General features: G+C 35.4%; 1 protein-coding gene across 2 annotated transcripts in view; it reads left to right on the forward strand.

The window, feature by feature from the left end:
- VPS50 (VPS50 subunit of EARP/GARPII complex) overlaps positions 1-22,538 on the forward strand; it is a 117,168-nt gene that overhangs the window by 22,256 nt on the left and 72,374 nt on the right. For both annotated transcript variants that reach the window (XR_014796170.1, XM_084897078.1), the window contains exons 3-11: positions 840-962; positions 2,034-2,105; positions 4,428-4,481; positions 5,305-5,375; positions 6,078-6,195; positions 6,287-6,322; positions 7,511-7,593; positions 20,689-20,731; positions 22,083-22,181. Coding sequence is in view for 1 of the 2 variants with exons in the window: in XM_084897078.1 (XP_084753204.1) it covers positions 840-962; positions 2,034-2,105; positions 4,428-4,481; positions 5,305-5,375; positions 6,078-6,195; positions 6,287-6,322; positions 7,511-7,593; positions 20,689-20,731; positions 22,083-22,181 (699 nt within the window). In the remaining variant the exon portion in view is untranslated. The remainder of the gene's footprint in view (positions 1-839; positions 963-2,033; positions 2,106-4,427; positions 4,482-5,304; positions 5,376-6,077; positions 6,196-6,286; positions 6,323-7,510; positions 7,594-20,688; positions 20,732-22,082; positions 22,182-22,538) is intronic.

Consider the following 22,538-nt stretch of genomic DNA (forward strand, 5'->3'; position numbering starts at 1 on the left):
AATGTATAATCAAATGACTAAATTGTTGTATATTAACATCTTGATTAATTAGTGTGGTTAAGAGAGGGTATTGGGATTCCTGAAATTTCCCAGTTAACTGAAGGTTTATTCAGATAAACAATGAAATTGCATAGGTGAGGATGCTGACATTAGGGGTAGGATTTTTCTGTCAAGCTCTTTTTAGTTACATGAAGTCATAGAAGTTCCATTGTGTATTATTAGGAAGGAGCATTTTTATCAGATGTCGAGCACTCATTTCACAATCATGTCATTAGTTGCAGTATTAGTAGACTTGGAAGGAAGTCTCATGGACTTGCAGAGCTAAGCTGGTGAAGCTTTTCTGGAGCCAGTGTTTCTTAGCTGAGCAGTGAGATTTTTCAGCAGAAGGAGGGATGTCAGCTTCTTAGTGGTCCCCAAATGCTGATTGTGACTCAAATGTCACTGAGATGTTGTTCCCTGTTTATCTGTGTGAGGCAGATTTTAGAATGTTGCAAAATGATGAAAATGTGTCTGCATGTGGTATGTATGTATGACAGATACTAGATGGTTGTTTTTTCCTTTCATTAAACATCTATTGTAAGTTCTCCCAACTACTAGTTGGCACACAAGGAATAGAAAATCAAATCTGAATAATAAAACTAGCTGTTTTTTCTTCAATAGATGAATAGTTTTTAGTGTTTGGCTATTTTTATGAACTTTCCTGTTTTCTGTCAGTTTGTCTCCTTTGTCAGAATGGTTCCCTGGATTTGTGATTATTAAGAAAGATGATTATTTATATCTGTGTAGATAGAACTATAACAGCTACAAGTACTGTAATTGTGATTTTTTTTTCCTTAAAGGAGGAATTCCGAGAACTTCGAGAACAGCCTAGTGATCCTCAAGCTGAACAAGAACTAATCAATAGTATTGAACAAATATATTTTTCTACAGACTCATTTGATATTGTAAAATATGAGCTGGAGGTAAAAAAAAAATTCATTAAAACCTGTTTAAAGCCCCCCCCCCCCCTTTTTTCCAATGATTGCATTTGTGAGATTTGAATGCTTTTTAGGTATGTTATATTTTTTGACATCACAATTGGTCTGTAATGACCATATTGTGATTCAGTGAACTGTCTTCATTGTTTCAAGGCGAAACTATTTTTAAAAATCTAAAATTAAGTGCAGAAGTAGAATATTGGTCCAGGAAACATTTCTGTACTTTTGTTTTTTAACCGTTAACATACAATATGTTAATATGCTGCCTCTATTTTATTTTATGTTAAATATGTTTAGAAAAGCTTTAGGATATAATTGTGTAGTCATGATAAATATCCCTATGCCATAATGTTTACAATATTGGCATTTTAAATTTATAAGAACTTAAAGCCAGAATAGTAAAATTTGTTTTTAGACAAAACCAAACTCAATGTGCATATACATACTTTACATGCAGTTATATATAAAGGCATTTCCCGTCTCATTCTGAGGCCTCATTCATCAGTTGACTGAGACTGGAGTCTAAGCTGGAGTTTCGCACCTACACAGTGGCATACTTTTGATAGTTTCCCATGCTATCCTTCGAAAGACAGTGTGTAATCTAGCATGTACTTCCAACAGCTGTCACTGTCACACTGAGGTGCTTAGTTCCTACTCATGGCACTTCAGGGGGGAATATGCTTTGAATTCTGTCACAGAGAAGTAGGAATATACCTGTGCTGGTAGAGGAGGGAATTCTCCTGTCACAGATCATGCATGAAAGCAGTGTCTCCTAGCACAGGAGTCAGGGTTCCCAATGGTAGTGGGATTTCCTGGAAGTGGGAGGCTGCTGCAGTGGAGATGGTGGGCTGGGCAAGGAGTACCGAGGGTAGGGTGACCAAGATGCGTAAGCTTTTGTGTCAGAAGTCTACGAGGGCACGTAGGTGAGTCAGGAGGAATAGACATGATTGAGTTGTGACACTTTTATATGCACAGTTGATAAGTTAGAGATATACAGGTAAATGACACCAAACTAAACAATTTATTTTACGTTTCTCTAATGGATTTGTTTTTTAGAAGCTCCCTCCTGTTCTCAATTTGCAAGAATTAGAAGAGTACAGAGACAAATTGAAACAACAACAAGCTGCAGTGAGTAAAAAAAAAACACATTTCTTTGTGACAGAACTGTGAATGAAACACAGCAAAAAGGTGTAATGTTTTCAGGTGCTATGGTTTAACTAATATAGTAAGGTACTAAACAAATCGTACTTAACATGACTTTTTCTCAACTGATACATTTATATTAAAATATAATGCATATTCAGAACTGGAAGTTTTTTCTCTGGAATCCTAAATGTGATGAAAGGATTTTGAACTCTTTTTTTTTCTTTTTTTTTCCAGATTACCTTTAGGCTCCTTGTCATGCAAAACTACCCACAGTTTTGTAAGGAGTTTTTGTTTGTTTGTTTTTATCTCAGAATAAAGGTTCCCATTTCTTGTTAAAATAGGTCCAAAGAGAATACAGATGTAGGATTCAGAAAACCTGTATTGTTGTCACTTAGCTTTGGTAAATAAATCTCTTTTGAATTATCTGTGAAGTGATGGGTTAGACCAGCATTTTTAAAAAAATATATATTTTATTGATATTTTACAGAGAGGAAAGGAGAGAGATAGAGAGCTAGAAACGTTGATGAGAGAGAAACATCGACCAGCTGCCTCTTGCACACCCCCTACCGGGGATGTGCCCGCAACCAATGTACATGTCCTTGACCAGAATCGAACCTGGGACCTTTCAGTCCGCAGACCGATGCTCTACCATTGAGCCAAACCGGCTTCGGCTAGACCAGCATTTTCTTTAATGCCATGAAATTCTATAATTCTATATTTCCTCACGTTAGGCTGAGCCACTTTTATAAAATTCAGTCTATATGTAGTTACTACTATGTTTAAGATTACTCATCTGGAAAATGAGGAAACATGTAACCCATTTCTATAGATTGACATGAGTGCTAATTGAGATAATGTAGGGAAATCACTTAGTACATTGCTAGCACTCTGCAGAATAACCAACTACATTGCTTATTTTTTAAAAATATGTTTTTATTGATTTCAGACAGAGAGGAAGGCAGGCAGAGAGAGAGAGAGAGAGAGAGAGAGAGAGAGAGAGAGAGAGAGAGAGAGAGAGAAAGAGAAACATTGATGTGACATTGAAATGTTGATTGGCTGCCTCTTGCACACCCCCTGCTAGGGATTGAGTCCACAACCCAGACATAAATCCTGATCAAAATGGTGACCTCTTGGTGCATGGGAGGACACTCAACTAACTGCGCCATCCCAGCCAGGGCTACATTGTCTTTTATTTATTTATTATTATTATTATTATTATTTTTTTTAAATAAACCCAATTTGGTAAAATTAGGTGGGTTTTTATCTGGGTACATCTATACAAATTCATATCTATACACATCTATACATATATGTACGAATTCAAAGCAGATTAAGAAAGCATGAAAAGATTGATGCCATTTATAAGCAAGTGTGTGTGGGAGTGATGTTTCGTTCTCAGTTGGCCTGGGGGAGGGAAATCCATTGTGTTTCCTGAGCAAACATTCACTAAATAACTTCAGTGTGCCCTGCTTTGTGCTAGATTTGGTATCACATAGTGCGGTGGTCGGCAAATTCATTAGTCACAGTACAATTGAAATTTCTTTTGAGAGCCAAATTTTTAAAAATTAAACTATACAGGTAGGCACATTGTTATTAACTTAATTAGGGTACTCCTAAGCTGGCCTTTGCTAAAAACGTGGTATTTTGTGGTAGAGCCACACTCAAGGGGCCCAAAAGCCCCATGTGGCTGACGAACAGCCATTTGCCGACCACTGACATAGTGTAATCTGACTGAGGCCCCTGAAATTGTGAAACAAGAGCCTCATGTTTAAAATCATTATAATTAACTTGTATAGGTTAACATTATTCATGGAATTAGCTCAGAAAACCTGAAATATCTCCATAGTATCCCAAAAAACACATGTTCTCAATTCTTCAGAATGGACCAAAATACCGTTTGTCTTCTTATGTGGTACAAAAGGATCTGCAGGGTGCAAAGACATGCCTGTTTCCCAAATATTGTCTTCATAAGTTCAGTTGATTAAAAGCTTATTTATCTTAAGAAGTTCATCTTTTAATGCAAATGCTGAACTCTTAAAGATGATTAAACTTTTGTGTATGTTAGTCAAATCAGGTAATGATACCCAACAAGTTATAAGGAACATTTGTTGAGTTCTGTGCTCAGTGCTGTATCTCTTTTTATTAATTTTATAGCCAGAGAGATATGTGTGGTCATAGCATACTGTAAAATTTGTAGGGAAGACCTGTAGAATATTCTTGGCAATTTAAAAAATATAAAATGTAATAGTAAGCATGAGTGTTTTTTTTTTTCTTCTTACTTCCTTTGATGGTATATTCTTATAGGTATCTAGAAAAGTAGCAGATTTAATCCTTGAGAAGCAGCCTGCTTATGTAAAGGTAAAATAATATTTGTTATTTTCAGTAATGAAATTTAAAAAGTGAGTGATTTAGTCCTGAAACCGTTAAAGTATTTTATTTTATTCTTTTGTCTATAGTTTTGTAGCAACATATTTACTGTGTGTGTGTGTTTGTGTGTGTGTGTGTGTGTTCTCATTTGGGGGTATTTGCCAAACTGAAGAAATGAAAGAGTTTTTTATAAATGATTCTAAAGTCATATCTTAGGTTTTCCAATCTATAGAATAGCCAGTGAAAATTGCTTTTATATTCTTTGTAGCATGTAGATTATTAATAATGAATGCTCAATGGCAATATAACAATTTCTCTTTAAAACATGATAAAATTGGAATTGTGCAGCAGAATCTGTCTTTTCAGAAGAAAAACCAGAGATTTCATAATCCATTGAAATATCTACTAGTGTTCAGAAGAAAGCATTCATTGTCAAAGCATCTTAGCAAACAGAAATCATATTTGTCATATTCTTGATTACCTTGTGAAATTCTGTTGGGTAGAAACATTTAAGTGGCTATATTAGTTTTTATTTATGGCTGTATTAAGCAGGTTGGGTCTAAATTTCCTTATAAGCAATACTAACTAAATATTTTGTCATATGTTGTTGTGAAAATCAATTGAAGATTGTCATTTTAAATAATTTTGTTGAAATATATACCAACAGTTTTCAGGTTCAGGTAATTTTTTTGCTTTTTTGTTTTCCAAGCAGGCTTTTCTTAGAAACCCACTAAAGGTTTTGTTAGAATACCATATGAATGGGAAAGAAAAGTAAAATGCCTCAAATAATAACCTGTACTTAATCTTTCCATAGGAACTTGAAAGAGTTACCTCATTACAGACAGGTCTTCAGTTAGCTGCTGTTATCTGCACAAATGGGAGGAGGTATTGCAGTTGATGATATTTTCTTCTTTAAACTGGAACACATTTCAAGGAAAACTATGAAACTATCATTGATAGTTGATTTTTTTTATTGTTACTATAATTTCTAGAATACCACTTAGTAACTTTATATATTATAATCCAAAAATTATGCTAAGAAGGTATGTCTTTACACCTGATTATAGCTTAAAAACTTTACTGTTTTTATATTGCTTAGATTAGTGCTTCTCAAACTATAGTGAAGGACCAGTTTTGTTTTTTTTAATTTCTAACTTGTTACAGGATGTTCTTTTTATAAAATGCAATAAAATCAAAGTACTAAGGAAATGGGGGGAAACAAACAAACCAAAGACATACAAAATACAGTCCCAATTATTTATTTATTTATTCATGAAACATAAAATTATTATGTCAACTTTCTCCCTAAATGTTTTTAAATGCTTATTTTCAGTTTCTTTGTACTTTTCTTCTGATGGGCCAGTGACAATTTGAGGATTGGCACTAGTACACCCACCACACTTTGAGTAATGCTGGCTTAGATTGAGCCATTGAATAAATTTGTCCCATAAATTTGTGATAGTAGTCCTAATGCCTAGTTTTAAGAGTAATCAAAGATACTGCCTTATTAGTTACCTATTGTTTTGTGTGGATAATATTTTTTTTTTATGCTAGAAAAATTTAACTATTTATTGTTCTCTTTTACAGACACTTGAATATTGCAAAAGAAGGTTTTACTCAAGCAAGTTTAGGCCTCCTTGCAAATCAAAGGAAACATCAGTTGCTGATTGGACTTCTGAAATCTCTGAGGACTATAAAAACATTGGTATATACAGGTTACTTTTTAAAAATTAAAACTTAATTTTATGGTTGAGACAGGTTTTACCTTTGATTTTTTTTTTTTTTTTTCCTTCCAGCAAAGAACAGATGTGCGCTTGAGTGAAATGCTAGAGGTAAGTTAATAAGGCTTAGAAATTTGGCCATCTTGATAATATTAAATAGAAAAATTATAGTGAAAAAATTCAGAGGAGCATTTTTCTCAAATTGGTAGATGGTATAAAGAGCCCTTTTAGACATGCAAAGGTACTCGCTCTAGAGCATTTTTCTATTGACATAATGTGCTTCATTTAGAAAATTTATTTGGAGAAATATTTAGTTTGTAGCAACATGGGAATGTGAACATCAGCATCTTTTGATTGTATTTGCACTCAAATAATAATAAAATTGTATTTTTCCTCTAACGTATAGTGGTAATTTAGGATATATTTCACATATTAGTTATGTTTGCTCTCTCATGTTAATTGGTTTTCTGAGTGAGCTATGTGTTTTCTCTTTGATGGTTTCTTAGCATTCTCAGTCTACTTCTGTTATAAGGTTCACAAAAGCCTAATCTTCTGTGTGTGCTTCCCTATTGCCACTGAAGCTCCTTAGGGTAGGAACTTTATCTCAGCATCCCCAGTGGTTTGAATTGCATTGTTGAACTTAGATATGGCCTAAAGGAAAGAAAAATTTTAAGGGTTTTCTGTGTAATCACTATATCACTCCTAAACTGTTATGATTAAACTAGGGTTTGAGACACCCATATGAAAAATTCTTTTGACATTAAATTAATGTTTAGGTGATAAAAATATTCTGAAGCAATTAATGAATATTTTATTTTATTTTTTCCAAATTTGTTTGTTTTAAAAAATATTTATTGATTTCTTGGTGGTAGAACTGTTGAGTGCTGTGGTAGAACTGTTGAATGTTGATTAAAGGTAGAGTGCATAATTGTTTTTGGAACATTCTATGTAAACATTACTGAACGAGGAATGTTGATAGTTAAAGAGCACTTTCCCTGTGAAGCAGCTTGTAATCCTGTATAGTTTTTATCCACATTTCATGGCCATAGAGGGCAGTGACTGTATATTTGAGGAAATAGAATATTTTTTTCTATGCCTACATTTCAAATGCTTTACTAGGAGGTCTGGACCTACTTGCCTCTCTATTTTATTGTCTGTTATTGGTATTCTAATCCTTACATAAAAGAAATTAAACTTCTCTGGTTCTGTAACTTTCGGGTAGAGGACGAGCAGATTTCTTTTCTTCAGGGGCTTTAAGAAAAATGTCTCCAGTCTAATGACTTCTGTTGTTATCTTAAGGAGGAAGACTACCCAGGAGCTATTCAGTTGTGCCTGGAATGTCAGAAAGCTGCCAGCACTTTTAAACATTACAGTTGTATAAGGTAAGGTGGTACAGAAATTTTAAAGCTGACTCTGTTGCCTGTTTTTAATGTAGGAATTGTGTTCTAAACAATATTAATAAACATTAAAAATAAATACCAAGTGCTCTGTTCTTTTAGCATTCTTGTTCATAAGTGGGTAGTACAATCAAATTACAAATAATAAATATGAAGGTCTGCAAGATCAGATACCCTTTCTTTTCACCTCACAGACACTCATATTATTTTTAATCTCATTGATTTCATTTTTATAGAGAAGTAGAGAAGGATTCATTTAACTCTTCAATCCCCATGGCATCACTTGGGAATTCGTCCTCCTTAACTTTGCCCAGCTTATAAATAGTGAGAGTGTTATTGTAGTTTGTGTTTCAGATCTAGATGGTTCTAATGTTTGGCTCATCCTGATTTCATAATTTTTGTGGAACTTTTTATCATAGTCATGCTTGTAATATTTAAGTGACTAATGTGTTACACATTTTGTTTAGTTATTTATAAAATGTACAATATAGAAATGGCTGCTACATCCTTTGCTACTAGTTTGAACTTTATTAATGGATATTTGGTTGGCTTAAAAAGAAGTTTTTGTATTACTGATGCCAGTACGTTGGGAGGCTCTAATCCCCAGGTGTAATTCCCACCATGGCTCTAAAACCATCACAAATAAAAATAACACTAACTAAAATATTGTTCTTGCTAAGCAAATCCAGTTTCAAATTAAATTTATATGTTTCTCCTGTATAGAAATTCTGGCAGATACTCAGTGAGAATGATGTTGATTGCGAGTATTTTAAAAATAAAAAGATTACGGTAGACCAAAACACTAATATACCTTTGAATTGAAATTTTCTTAAATATACTCTGACATCATAGGTCTCTGCTGAGTGTAGGGTAAAGGACTAGATATTTCTCTCATAGAGATGCTCTTTAAATATTTATGGTATTTTTTTCATTAGGATCATGCATTTTGAAACAACACACTTTTATTGGATTAGGAAATACATAATTGGGTAGTACTGTGATATTTTGGTTTTATTCATTTGAAAAATTTTAAAAGGCCTTCTGGGTCCTGGAAAAGAATAGCACAAATTAAGTTCATTATGTGGTGATAAATTCGTTAGAGTGAGCACAGCTTATTTATGAGCAAGTGAACATAATTTAGGCAGTTATATATTTATTGTTTATTATAAAAAAAAGCCAGGTGCTCTGCTTTGGAATTGATTACATAATGTAAACAGTATTATTTCTCGAGAACATAATCTATAAAGAAGGACTTGAACTGAAGAAGGCACAAGTGGGATGGGGCCTTCGGGAGAAGGAAGCTGAACACACAGTGGAAGTATTGGGATCTCACTTTCCTTAGGGGGTCAAGATGAAGGAAGACCTGAAGGGAATACAGGAGTTGAGCTAAACAAGATCTGAGGGGTTGTGGATATGAGATTTTAGGCGTCATGACGAAGTTTGTTGCAGAGATGTTAAGCAAAGTGAGGACTGGCTTTATAGCAACAAATAAGTCAGAATTGACCTTGTTGGGGACAGATTTGGTTGATGTTTAAGTATAGAATGAGGAAACTTTACAAAGAGGAGAGATGTGCAATTGAAAGGGAGAAACCTGAATAATTGAAAATGGATGGGAAATAATGACAGGTTGAAAATAAAATAGAGTACATAATATATTAAGACTGCAGGGATTGTAATAGGAATGAATGAGTATGGAAATTTGGTGGAAGGAAATTGAGGGAGTAGGTGACAGGAGTTGACACTTTATTTTCCCCAACAAATAGAAATTTTATTTTAGCTGTGCTAACGTAAATGTCTTATTGGACCAGAGTTAGTTATATAAAATGTTTTTGAAATAAATTCTCATTTGTGCTTTTTAGAGTTAGCATGAAGTAGCTTCTAAGTACTTTTTAATTAATGTAAATAGTGATATGTGGAGGAGGTGTGATGACAGCTATCTGACCTGGTCAAGTTTTGAAACTGAAAAGATCTGTAATGATGATTTAAATTAACAATTGTTTTATTTTAGATAATACAATATATAAGAAATGTGTTATGTTTACATATGTGAGTCATCCAAGTAAAAAGAATAGTTTGTCATGTTCTCTGAAAATAGGTAAAAAAAAAAAAATACAGGCACAAAAATACATTGATGGCCAAGGAATTTATTGTAATGGGTTTCCTGGGAAAACTGGTTGAGTGTGTTTTTAACTTGGTGAATTAGTGACAACGTCAGGGTGACTCAGTAAGCAGGGGTGCTGGTTGGAGTTGTTTGGTGGAGATGACAGCCCCTCCACCAAGCAGTCTCTCCCCCACATACCAGCATGGTTGCCTTTGCTGGCTACCATTCATCCTGCCTAACCCAGTCCCCTTTTCCCTTCGCCTCTTATTTCACCCTTTTAATCCTAGTTGGGAGAACATGAGAAGTTTGTTCACTTCTTGTAGATATATGACATGGGGTATACAGGTAGAATAATTTGATATGCCATCAAGTTGAGTCCATGAAAATGGGAGGTATTTTATTACAATTTTTCTTTTTGCCTTTATTAATAAGATGCACCTTTTTTATTGTACACATTTATTTCCTTTTGCACTTTTTTCCCCTGGTCTTCTGAATACAATATTGAATCTCTTCTTGGTCTTTTCAGACATGATTCATCAACAGTTTATTCCTTTAATTTACCTGGAGCTGTGGAATTTAGCAAAAGCAAAGATTTCGTCTTTGCTTAGACCTGAGTGAATCAGAGTAAAAGATCATTTGACACTCTGGTAATCATGGGACTAGTAATTAATTTCCAGCTGAATTTACACTTTCATTTTCGTTAACATTTATATTTATTTTCATCTCTGTGGATGACTAGAGAATTATAAAATACATTTCCTTTAGAAATGTCCTTTAAGAAAACTATGATTTAGAGCATTTTTGAATTTTGGTATGATTTTTTAAAAAAAATACATTGTTGGCAAGTTCATATGTATAGTGAACCTGCTTGTCTACTTCCTAATTTTTCTTGGTAGATTTTATATTCCTCCTTTCTTTCCTAGTCACATTGATCCTTTATTGGAAATAAAATTATTGGTAGAAGGAAGGGACCTGGTAGTCTTAGGAGTAGATTACATGATTTGGAAAGGAGGAAAAACAAACTCACATATTTGTTTCTTTACAAAGAACCATTGATTGTATACCTTGTGAGTCTCAGGTTATATGACTATATAGTAAAAACATGAAATACCAAGAAATAATTATGTAATCTATTGGTTGAAAAATGAAAGAAAACAGGTCCTTATTTAGTACCTTGTATCTTCCTTGAAATGTGCTGTGTTTCAGCATATTTATTTTTTGTTTCAGCATATTTAATTAAGATACTGTGACACCAGTTTTTTCACTTTTATAACTGACAGGGATCATTTTTATATGACTTTTTTTTTTTTAGTTGATTGATAGGAGGACATATAGTTGGTATTTGCTAGGAATAAGAATAGAGTATGTTTATGTTTAAGTACATCTAAATGAAGCATATAATTACTTTTTAAAAAATTTTATCCAAATTAGTTTCAAGAACAGTTATTCTTAAAAGTCAGAACTTCTTTATTACTTTTAATTTCATTTGAAGAAACTCGTTGAGTGAACCTGAGCTTATTATGGATTATGCACTGAAAAGTTTGCGTACCATCAGAAATCCTTTGTTGAGTATTGTTCTTTAACAGAGACAGATGTACAGTCAGCCCACCATATCTTTGGGTTCTGCATCTGTGGATTCAACCAACCATGGATCAAAAATATTAGAAAGAAAAAAAAACACCTAGAAAGTCCCAAAAAGCAAAATTTGAATTTGCTACACACTGAGTACTATGCTGAATTCACCCAAATTTAGTGATGTGTAGTCATACCCCTGCTATAGCCTATATGTGATCTGCAACTATATATTACACCATCCTATATAGAAAAGGATACTATGCAAATCAACTGAATGGCGAACAGCTGGTCACTGTGATGCTCACTGACCATCAGGGGGAGACGCTCAACACAGGAGCTGCCCCCTGCTGGTCAGTGCACTCCCACAGGGGGAACACCACTCAGCCAGAAGCTCTGAGCCAGGCTCATGACTGCTGAGTCCAGTGGCAGCACTAAGGATGATTTACCGAGGGGCCTAAGCCGTCAGCCAGATATCCCCTGAGGGCTCCTGGACTACGAGTGGGCCCAGGCTGGGTTGAGGGGCGCCCCCCCTCCCATAACCAGTGAACAAATTTTATGTAATGGGCCTCTAGTTTTACATAAGAGATTTGAGCATCCACAGGTGTTTTGTCTGCAGAAGTCCTGAACCAAACCCCCATAGGTATAAAGGAATGCCTGTACTTAATTCTCAGAATCATTACAATAACCCTCTCCTTCCCCCATTATTATAATCTTGGCAGTTGAATGAAAATTATACGTTGTGATACTTCTTTAAATTATAGAATAATGAACACAGCTTTTACGTACAAATACAGCAGTACTCGGGACTATTCTTTTCCTGTTGCCCTTGATTCCTTTTTAGCAATATGTACCTGCCCTCTCTGCTTGGGCCAAATTATTGATACCATGCTATTCTGACACTGCCTGCACTCCTTTTTATTTTAACTTGTTTTACTCTGCCTCCTTCCCCCATGCTGTACCATTAAAAAAAATAATGTTAAGTAAATCGCATGGCAAAGCATACTGTTTTAAACAAAAGGAAAAGGTAAAGGATTTTCCTCTCTATTCCTTTCCTATTCCCTGGGGTAAACCACAGCCTATTAATTAATGTTACAGCTGATGAATTTTCCTAATAGTTTTAATTATAAGATAATACATTAAGATATCTTTTTTTTTTCTGGTTTATGATTGTAAATAGTTGTTTACATTTTTTATAATTTTTCATATTGTTTTGTCTTATTTTGTTAGTTACCTCAAAGAATTGTTTTGTTATTTTTAAATGGGATACATGGGAGGTACATTTTTAGATTTTGAAATGATCTTAATTTTGTTCACACACATGATTGATAGAAAAATTATTTTTTTGTAAAAAAATAGAAGGCATTGCTCAGTTATTTTCTAGCCTCCCATTTTGTAGGATAGCATCATATGCTATTCTCCTCGTTTCATCATAAAGGGTCTCTTTCCTTTAGATATTGCTAGAATTTTTCTCTTTTTACTTGATGTTCTAAATTTCACCGGTCGCCTAGAGAAGTCATCTATGTCAGACTCTTTACTCCTAGATAATGAGACAAGCATGAAGTTTTATTTAATGTTTATCTGCGTGAGGTGCTGTTACTTGTTATGCCAAGAGCTTTTGCAATTTATTTGTTCTCTAGGAGTTTAAAATAACAGGCAGTTAAAAGGCTGGACTGAGGGATAATATTCCAGTTAAGAGCACAGAGTACACAAACAAAGAGCATCAGAGATGCTCATGCTGTGAATGGCTCACTTCTTATACCCCTGCAGGAATGGAAAATATTGACATTTATCGGAGCGGCAGTGGAAGCGAGGCATCATTAGCTAAGGCAGCACTGACTGTACGGTCATTCTAAATTAGATTTTATTAAGGCTTCCTCACTAGGGCTTTATTTTTTAGCTTTTACAAGTTGAATTACGATGATGGTTATGATAATACTATTGGAAGCTGTTTTGGCCTTTACTATGTGTCAAGCTCTGTACTAGTCATTTCCTTACTTTTTATATTTAATAGTATTGATAAAATATTCCTCCAGAGTTGTTGTTATTATCTCTGTTTTATAGATGAGGAATTTATGCTTTGTAAAATAAGTGGCAGAGCCAGGATTTAAACGTAGGTCTGTTAGAATGCAGAGCTTGTTGCTTTTAACCATTACTGCACTGTGCTACCTAATAATATGTAGCTATTATATACAGTGGGAAGCTCATGGCTAGTAAGCCAGTTTTTATTATTCTGCTTTAGTAATTAATTGTATTATTTTCCTAGACCTGTTTCTGCCAGTTGTGTTTGTTACTGTTACTTATGTTAAGTAAGTAAACTAATGAAATGAAGCAGTTGAGTGCAATGGAAAAACAAAGCATATTGTTTGAAAGTTAAGTTGAATGCATTGGATAAACAAACCATAGAGTTAAAAATAAATTTCTCTTTTAATTTATTGAAGATGAGACATCATATAAAAATTGGGGGATATAAAATAACTAAACATGAGTTGGCATTCGGATTGTTTTTCATTTGCCTCTAAATTTCTATTTCATCTTAGAAAAACTGAAGCTTGAAATTACACACAATTTATTTGTGATTTGGCTTATATGAGACTTAAGAAGTTAAAACTCAAATCAAATGAAAAGACTGAGTGAAGTACATTTAAGTACAGTTTTAGTTAAAATGACAATGTACAAGTAAATTCAGGTATATGGTATTCACATGGACATATTTCTGTTTTAACTTTGATCAGTTGACCAACCAAAAAGTCTTCCAGTGAACTCTAGCACTGGTTTGGCAAATTTTGTCTTTAAAGGATGTATAATAATAATTTAGGTTTGGTTACAACTATTCAGCCCTGCCCTTGTAGCAGGAAGGCAGCCATAGTTAATATGTAACAAATTCATGTGGCTGTGCTCCAATAAAACTTTATTTAGAAACATAGACTGTTGACTAGATTTGGATCCTTGGCCTGATCTCTGCTTTAGAATTATAATTCAAGTTTGGAGATGTTTTGATATTCTTGATATCTTTACTAACAACGTTGAGCTGCTTTTTTTTTTTTTTTTTTAATATATATTTTATTGATTTTGTACAGAGAGGAAGGGAGAGAGATAGAGAGTTAGAAACATCAATAAGAGAGAGTCATCGATCAGCTGCCTCTTGCACATCCCCTACTGGGGATATGCCTGCAACCAAGGTACATGCCCTTGACCGGAATCGAACCCGGGACCTTTCAGTCCCCAAGCCGATGCTCTATCCATTGAGCCAAACCGGTTTTGGCAACAACGCTGTGGTGAATGATTGCATTCTGGCTTAGTCAGGGCTTTCTTTTTTTTCTTTTTCTTTTTTTTTTTTAATTTTTTTATTGATTAAGGTATCACATATTTGTCCTCATGCCCCCATTCCCATCCCAAACCCCTCTGAACAGAGCCAGGACAGAGATCTGCTGGCTAGATTCAAAGTGATCATAGGAGTTATTTCTGTTTATGGTTTGGAGGATCAGTTGGACACTTCATTGTACCCCAGGGTTGTTAGTCTGGCTTCAAAGTGTTTAAATCAAAATTTCTCTTGAGTTCTATTGATAAATTCTCTGCCAGCCATGAACAGATTCAAATTGCTGGAATAAATCTGATCTAAAGAGACTGGAATTTCCATGGGCCATGGACATATACTATAATCTCATAAGTATAAATTTTACTCTAACAGTTTTAACACCTTATCTAATCATATTCAAAGATGTGAAAACTGGGTGTTCACAATATAATAGAATCTGGAAACGTAAGAGATGTAACAATCTTTAGAACTAGCCCACTTTTGTACAGGAAACTGAGGCTCAGAGATATTAATAGAGACTAGACTTAAATCACATGCCTCATTAATAGCATAGTGAGGAAAGATCATTAAGAAGCTAATTACCTTCATACCATCTTGTCTTCTTGTATGGTCAGATTTGTACAAAATTTGGATTTATGTGCAATCTTTTTAGGACTTATTTTTGCAAGTGTGTGTCCTAGATCAGCAGTACACAGGAACAAAATTAGTTATTTATGGACATGTTATTTCTAATATTTTCTGCAGTGATGGTAAAAATGCCCCCAAAATTGTTTGATTCATTCCATTAAGGTTGTAAATAGCCTTTAATAGCTTTTAGCCTTCCATCTTAGAACTACTAATTTTTTTTTACAATAATGTAGCTTTTATTTACCCAAATGTTTCTGAATAGATCCTTTTAACATACTTTGATTAATTGACTTAAATGACTTGAATTTATGTTTCAAAGTCTGGTGAAAGGCTTCTCTAAAGGCTGTACAGTTAAGATGTCCACTCCTTAGTCACATAATTTTTATATATGTATTTATAATTAGTAGTAAATTATTGTCAAACTGGGGTTGTCACTTTTGAAAGCATTTTTAATAAAACCAAAATGTTTATATATTTTATATATTTAAAATCTTGTTCATATTATTTTCATTACCATGTCTGTATTAACCCTTAAAAATTTTATTTATTTTTCGATTTTAAAGAGAGGAAGGGGTGGGAGGGTGGGAAGATAGAGACAGAGGGAGGGAAGGAGAGAGAGAGAGACAGACAGAGAGAGAGATTTATTGTTCCACTTATTTATGCATTCATTGATTGATTCTTTTTTTCTTTTTTTTTTTTTAAATATATTTTATTGATTTTATACAGAGAGGAAGGGAGAGAGATAGAGAGTTAGAAACATTGATGAGAGAGAGTCATCGATCAGCTGCCTCTTGCACACCCCCTACTGGGGATATGCCCGCAACCAAGGTACATGCCCTTGACCGGAATCGAACCCGGGACCCTTCAGTCCCCAAGCTGACGCTCTATCCATTGAGCCAAACCGGTCCCGGCTCATTGGTTGATTCTTATATGTCCCCTGACTGGGAACCGATCCTGCAACCTTGGCATTTTGAGATGAAGCTCTAACCAACTGACCTACCTGGCCAGGGCTTGTATGAACTCTTAATACCTAGTATATAGAATTATTGCAAATATAAATAATAGAAGCAACAAACACATCTAGGTTTATAATAACTTTATAAACACTAAAGCCCATTTTTTTCAACTTAGAAGCTAAAGAAATTATTATTCTCACGTAGTATTAGTAAATTTAGGTATATTTCTTTTTTCTTCAAGCTCAAAATAATTCCATAAAAGAATATGTTTGCAGGTTGTGACCTACTTACTATTCCAGGTATTCTAGCTTCTCCAACCTGTGTCTTTCTCAGCCTGAGGTGGACTTTTGAGCCCCATGTGATAGAGGAGTAGAACTTGTTTTAGCTCTGCTTCTCTCTTTTTTTCCTCTTGTTAGGGCACCTAAAGACACAGTGTTGTTCTTTTTCTTCTAAACCATTTTCCTTTTTTTACCCATCTCTATAGTTTTCTTTATTGAGGTAGAAAGTAGGGGCTAATGGCATGATAATAAAATTTTGCCCTTTTGTTTGAATTGCAGATTTGACTCAGCAGATATTTTTTTTATCTGCTTTGAGTCACGTGTGAGTTTAGTTAGTCGTGGGAGGTCACTGGGCAATAAGCCACAGTCGATGCTTAGAGAGATAGTCACAGATACTCCTCCCTATAACACACACTGTGCTGTGAACATGGGACAAGATGCTGATTTTTTAGGGGGTGGGAAAGGAATTCTTTGTTATTCTAAGGCACTATCATAACTGTCCGTTAGGGGTGTTACTTTGGTGCCTTTAACACTCATTTTTATCTTCATTCATTTATTCTTTTTGGGAGTTATCACAGAAATTGTCCCATAATCATATTTTTAAGGAAAATTTCAGTTCTGTCTACAAGAATTCCCTTAACCTATTAATATCTGTGGTGTGGCTATTTTTCAGGCATAAATCCTTGTGCCTTAAGAGTAAAGGTTATTGTCTCCTTATCAAGACACAAAACTTTCTCTCAGAACTTACTGCCAGAAAAAGGGATTTTTGTCTTTCTGTACTCACTCCCCACCTTGAGTTTGTTTTGATATTACAGACACTGATTGTATACTGGGGCCCTATTTGCTTTTGTTGCTGGACTTTGGGAATCAAATTTATAATCAGATAACAGTTGTAAAAAACCTTGTATAATTTTGTTGTATCAACGTACATCTTTTACTTGTTCATACTATTTTACTTATCTCTTAATCTTTTTATTGAAATGTTTTCTCTGTGATTGTATTTATTTTGTTAGGTATCAAATATCTTTTTTAATAATGAGATATTATAATTCAAATAATGGTAGTTCTCTCTCTTTTGTTTGTTTTTAACCTAAGGAGAATTAAAGGGAACAAAATGAGATTCTGTCAAATATCCCAAGTGTATAACTTAATTAATTTTTACAAAGTGAACATAGTTGTGTAATTACCTCCTAGAAACCGAGCGTTTTCCTATTACAAATGATGCTCAACAATTGTGTATCCATTTCTGTTAGACACATATCTAGGATTCATGGGATATAGAGTGCCTGTTGAGTTTCAGTTAGTAATACAGTTTTCCAAAGCGGTGTCACTTTCCCCTTCCGTCAGTACAGAATTGGTGCTTTATTTGCTCTGCATTTTGCCAAGAGTTGTCGAAGTAATGTCTAATTTTTTGAAAATATCTTAGCCATTCTTAATAAATCTCTTAGCTTATTAAGGTGCCTTATTGTAGTTTTAATTTGCATTTTCTGAATCCCTAATTGGACTGGCTGTTAACATTTATTGGCCAATTGGAATCTCCTTGGCCAAGTATTTGTTCAAGCATTTTGTCCTTTATTTGTATTCTGTTCTGTTTATTTATTTATGTATACTTAGATTGACACTGTCTTATTGCTGTAACTTTATAAGTTTTAGTATGTCACCAGCATTACTTTCAAGATATTCTTGACTATTTATAGATTTTTCAGTTTCCACATAAATATTAGAAGCAGTTTGTCAGATTCAGTAAAGTAAAAACAAAACTAAACACTGCTGGACTTTGAGTAAAAATTCACTTATTCTAGGAAATCATTTTGTGAGAACTGGTAACTGTATTAAAGGTTTTAGTCTTTTCCATATACCTTCATATAGTTAAGTCTTCTTTTAAAAAAATATTTTTTATTGACTTCAGAGAGGAAAGGAGAGGGTGAGAGAGATAGAAACATCAATAATGAGAGAAAATCATTGATCAGCTGCCTTCTGCATGCCCCACACTGGGGGTTCAGCCTGAAACCCAGCATGTGCCCTGACTGGGAATTGAACCATAACTTCTGGTTCATAGGTTGATGCTCAACCACCAAGGCACGTCAGCTGGGCAAGTCTCTTTTATTTTAGGTATTTGCTTTACTGAAATGGAATTAAAAATTTTTTATTGTCTTACTAGTGGCCCGATGCACAAATGAAGATTTGTGCAAGAATGGGCCTTCATTCTCCTGGCTGCCGGCACCACCTTCGTTCTGGTCGGAGCTGCCTTTCCTTCTAGCCCAAAGCCACCTTTCTGCCTTCCCACACGGCCCGGAGTGGCTGGGATGATGCGGAGCGGCTGGGGTGGTGCAGAATGCCTGCATTGTTGCCATGGTGACGATGCAAGTGTCCCACCCTATGCTCCGCACCTGTGTATGCAAATTAACCCACCATCTTTGGTGGGTTAATTTGCATACTCACTCCTGATTAGCTGGTGGGCATCGTGAAGGTACAGTTGATTAGCATGTTACTCTTTTATTAGGTAGATTCCTTACCTTTAATATATAAAAACTAGAGGCACAGTGCATGAAATTTGTGCATGGGTGCAGTCTCTAGGCCTGGCCTGTGATTGAAGTGCGAGCATCTGGTGTGGAAGGGCAGGTCCCAGATGACCTCTGGGCCCTGAGTAGTACCTGGGCCCCGGACTTCTGCACACATCCCTCTCTGCCTGAGTCATGTGCCTGAGTCCCCATGCGGAGATGGGTTGGGAGGCAGTGTAGGCCTCTGAGCCCCTCAGTGGCACCTCATGGAAGCCGGGAGAGCAGCGTGCTCTCTCCTGACCAGCCTCGCAGACTGGCTCCTTTGTGAACCCACAGGGCGCCTGACTGGCTCCTATGGTCCCAGCAGCTGCAGCCCTGCTCACCTGGCAGAGGCCGCATGGGTGTGGGGCGGGCTCCTTTGCAGGCGCCCAGCACCTGAGCATGGGGGCTTCCTCTGCACGTGAGCCCTAGCATCCTGGGGGAGGGTAGCAGGGGGAATGAAAGTGAGCTCAGCAGATACCCCTCATTTTCACTGCACCACCGTTGTGTCACCCCCACCCCCAAGTAGCTGGCGAGAGGTTGTAGCCCTCTGCCAGGGTGCTGCAGGAGGTTGGTCCCTGCCATGCACCCTCAGTTCCCCTTCCCAGCCTGGGGCCCAGCTCAGATAGGGTGCTCAGGGCTTATCTGCTGCTGGTCGTTATCTTCAGGGCAATTGATCAGGGTCAGCCCCCCTACCTGACTCCCTCAGTGCCTGGGAACTGGGCGGCAGCCTGGTCGCCATCTGCAGGGTGATCAACAGGGCTGTTGGGCCCACGCTTGCACCTGCCTTAGCCTGGCACCACCCACTCACCTCCACCATCCCGCCACAGTCCTGCTCTTATTGGGGCCCATTGGGGCTGGCAGTGCCTTCATTGCTGCCCACTGCCAGCGCTGCGTGGCTGACGTCCACCTTGTTTCATGCTGCCCCTGATGGTTATTGTGCATCATAGTGAGCAGTCGAACTCCTGCACATTAAGGGGACAATGTGCATATTAGGCTTTTATTATATAAGATTAATTTTATTTTAAAAATTATACTTTTTACTTATACTTTTAATCTTTAAACTTGGTATTAACTTTATCAACTTTTAATTCCTAAATTTTTAATTTTATCTATAGATTCTTTAGTATTTTTTACCTATATAATCCTGTTGCTGTTAGTAATGACTCTTATATAATAAAAGGCAAATATGCACATTGTCCCCATGGGCGGGTGTTCAACCAACTGGGAGTTAGATGTGTGCTGACCACCAGGGGGTGGCGTGGAACACGGCGGGTGTCGGCGACGTGGCGCTGGTAGCGGGCAGCAGTGGAGGCACTGCTGGCCCCAATGGCCCTGACCAAAGTGGGACAGTGTTGGGATGATGGAGCAAGTGAGTGGGCAGCGCCAGGCCAAGGTGGATGTGAAAGGAGATCCCACCTGGCAGCTGGAAGCCACTAGAGTCCCTACCCATGCACATATTTCGTGCACTGGGCCTCTAGTTTATCCATAATCTTTTTCTTTTCTTTCTTTCTTTTTTTTTGGTCTTGTTATAGAACCAGTAGCACAACTTTCTGCTCATACTGTTGATCTGTGAACTTACTGATTCTTTATTCAGTTAACATGTGTTTAGCCTTAGTTTGTCTTTTTTTTTTTTTTTTTTTTTTTTTAAAGGTACCCACATCTAACTCTCTGTTTTATTTAATAGTGAACTGAATTCAAAGCTGCAAGATACTTTAGAACAAATTGAGGTAAGAAGGATTACATCAGAAGTTAATTGGCTTTTTTCAGAGGTTTTTGAATAGCATAGATACAGCATATGTTTTGATTTTTGTGTTTCTAACTAGTGTTTCTAGATCATTATGCTATATTTGTTGTTTTGCATTTGCATATCTGTACATGGTCAAGTAAATGTTAATCTAGTTGTAAGTGCAGATTACTTTTGAAATTATAGGATCTGAAAACAGTATTTGAAAATATCATTATATCCGGAAAGATCTTCAAATTTTAGTCATAGGTATGTTCTCATGTAAATTATAGCCAAAATACCATGTTAATTTTTTTTTTTATCATCAATTATGGATTTTTAGTGTAGTGAGTTAATTTATTTAAGAATATTTATTCGCTGATGAAAACACTCCTAAATTCCTAACCTCAATAATATTATCAAAATGTCAGAACTGAAAAGGAAAAAATATGTCATTGTTAGCAAAAATGAAGTTTTGCTTTTTGTCTGTCACTTACTCAGAGTTCATCTTTTTCCTTGGCAGTCTTTGCTAAGCAGGGTATTCATAAATTTAATAAGAATTATTTGTTTTTTTTATATATTTTTTTCTGATAAGGGTATTTATAATTATAAAAAATTATAAAAAATTAGTCTGGACTTTCAAATGACCTTTTGTGAAAGTAGTTTTTGATAATAAATGCAATTATTTACTAATTGAAAGAATGACTACTTGATAAATCTAAAGATAACTGCTCTGAAAATCTTTTAATTATATAATCACCTAAAATTTTAATGAGGATTTTCTTTTGAAAGCTCTGTATTTATTCATTCTTAATATGCAGTAGTTTATGTATGTAGAAAAATCATTATTTTAAAATGAAATAATTGATATAGAAATTCACAAAGTTGTTCAATTTAGATATAAAAGTAAGTTATGTATTTTAAGGTCAATGTAGTTTTGTTGATAATTACTTTTTAGTCATTACAATAGGAGTGTTTTATTATTTTTTAATAGTTGCATAAATTCAGTTCATATAGCTATAAGATTATAGTAGTTAAGAAACAGAGTTAAGTAAAAATTACAAAACTAAAATTTTTTTGGTAGCTGTTATACAGATTTTGTGTCTCTTAAAATACTAGATGTGTGTTTTTTAAAAACATGGTAATAACGTATCAGTAAAATTTTATTATAATTGGTAACTAATGAGAATTAGAATTTCTTTATATTTTTATTTGCTTTTTACTATTAAATAAATCAGTGTATAGTAAATGGCTTTAAATATTAATTAAAAGTGATAGGTTACCTTTAATGTTTTCCCATTGACTTGAAAACATAAGTCTTTAACCGCCTCTTGCCACCTCTTTTACTTACATAGGAACAGTTGGATGTGGCTCTTTCTAAAATCTGCAAGAATTTTGACATCAGTCATTATACCAAGGTTCAACAAGCTTATCGACTTCTTGGAAAAACACAGGTTAGTCTTAAAAGGTTGCTTTTTTAATATTAGGCATTTGCTGATATTCATCATTGCTTAAGTCTGAATATTATTAATGGTGTGTCCTTAAAATTTCATTTAACAAAGTAAATTTTTTAGCTGTCTTCGCAGTAGTAACACGGTTGTTCACATAGGCTCAGAGTATAGTATATAGCAGGGGTCCTCAAACTTTTTAAAGTGGGGGCCAGATCACGGTCCCTCAGAGAGCTGGAGGGCCGGACTACATGAACTACTAATTCCTACTGTAACACCTTGGCTGCGCTCACTGCCCAAAAAACCTGGCGGGCAGGATCAGACTCCCCTGGGGGCTGCATGTGGCCCGAGGGCCGTAGTTTG

Source organism: Pipistrellus hanaki (assembly GCF_964339955.1).
Source record: "Pipistrellus hanaki genome assembly, chromosome: 10".
Lineage (NCBI taxonomy): Eukaryota > Metazoa > Chordata > Mammalia > Chiroptera > Vespertilionidae > Pipistrellus > Pipistrellus hanaki.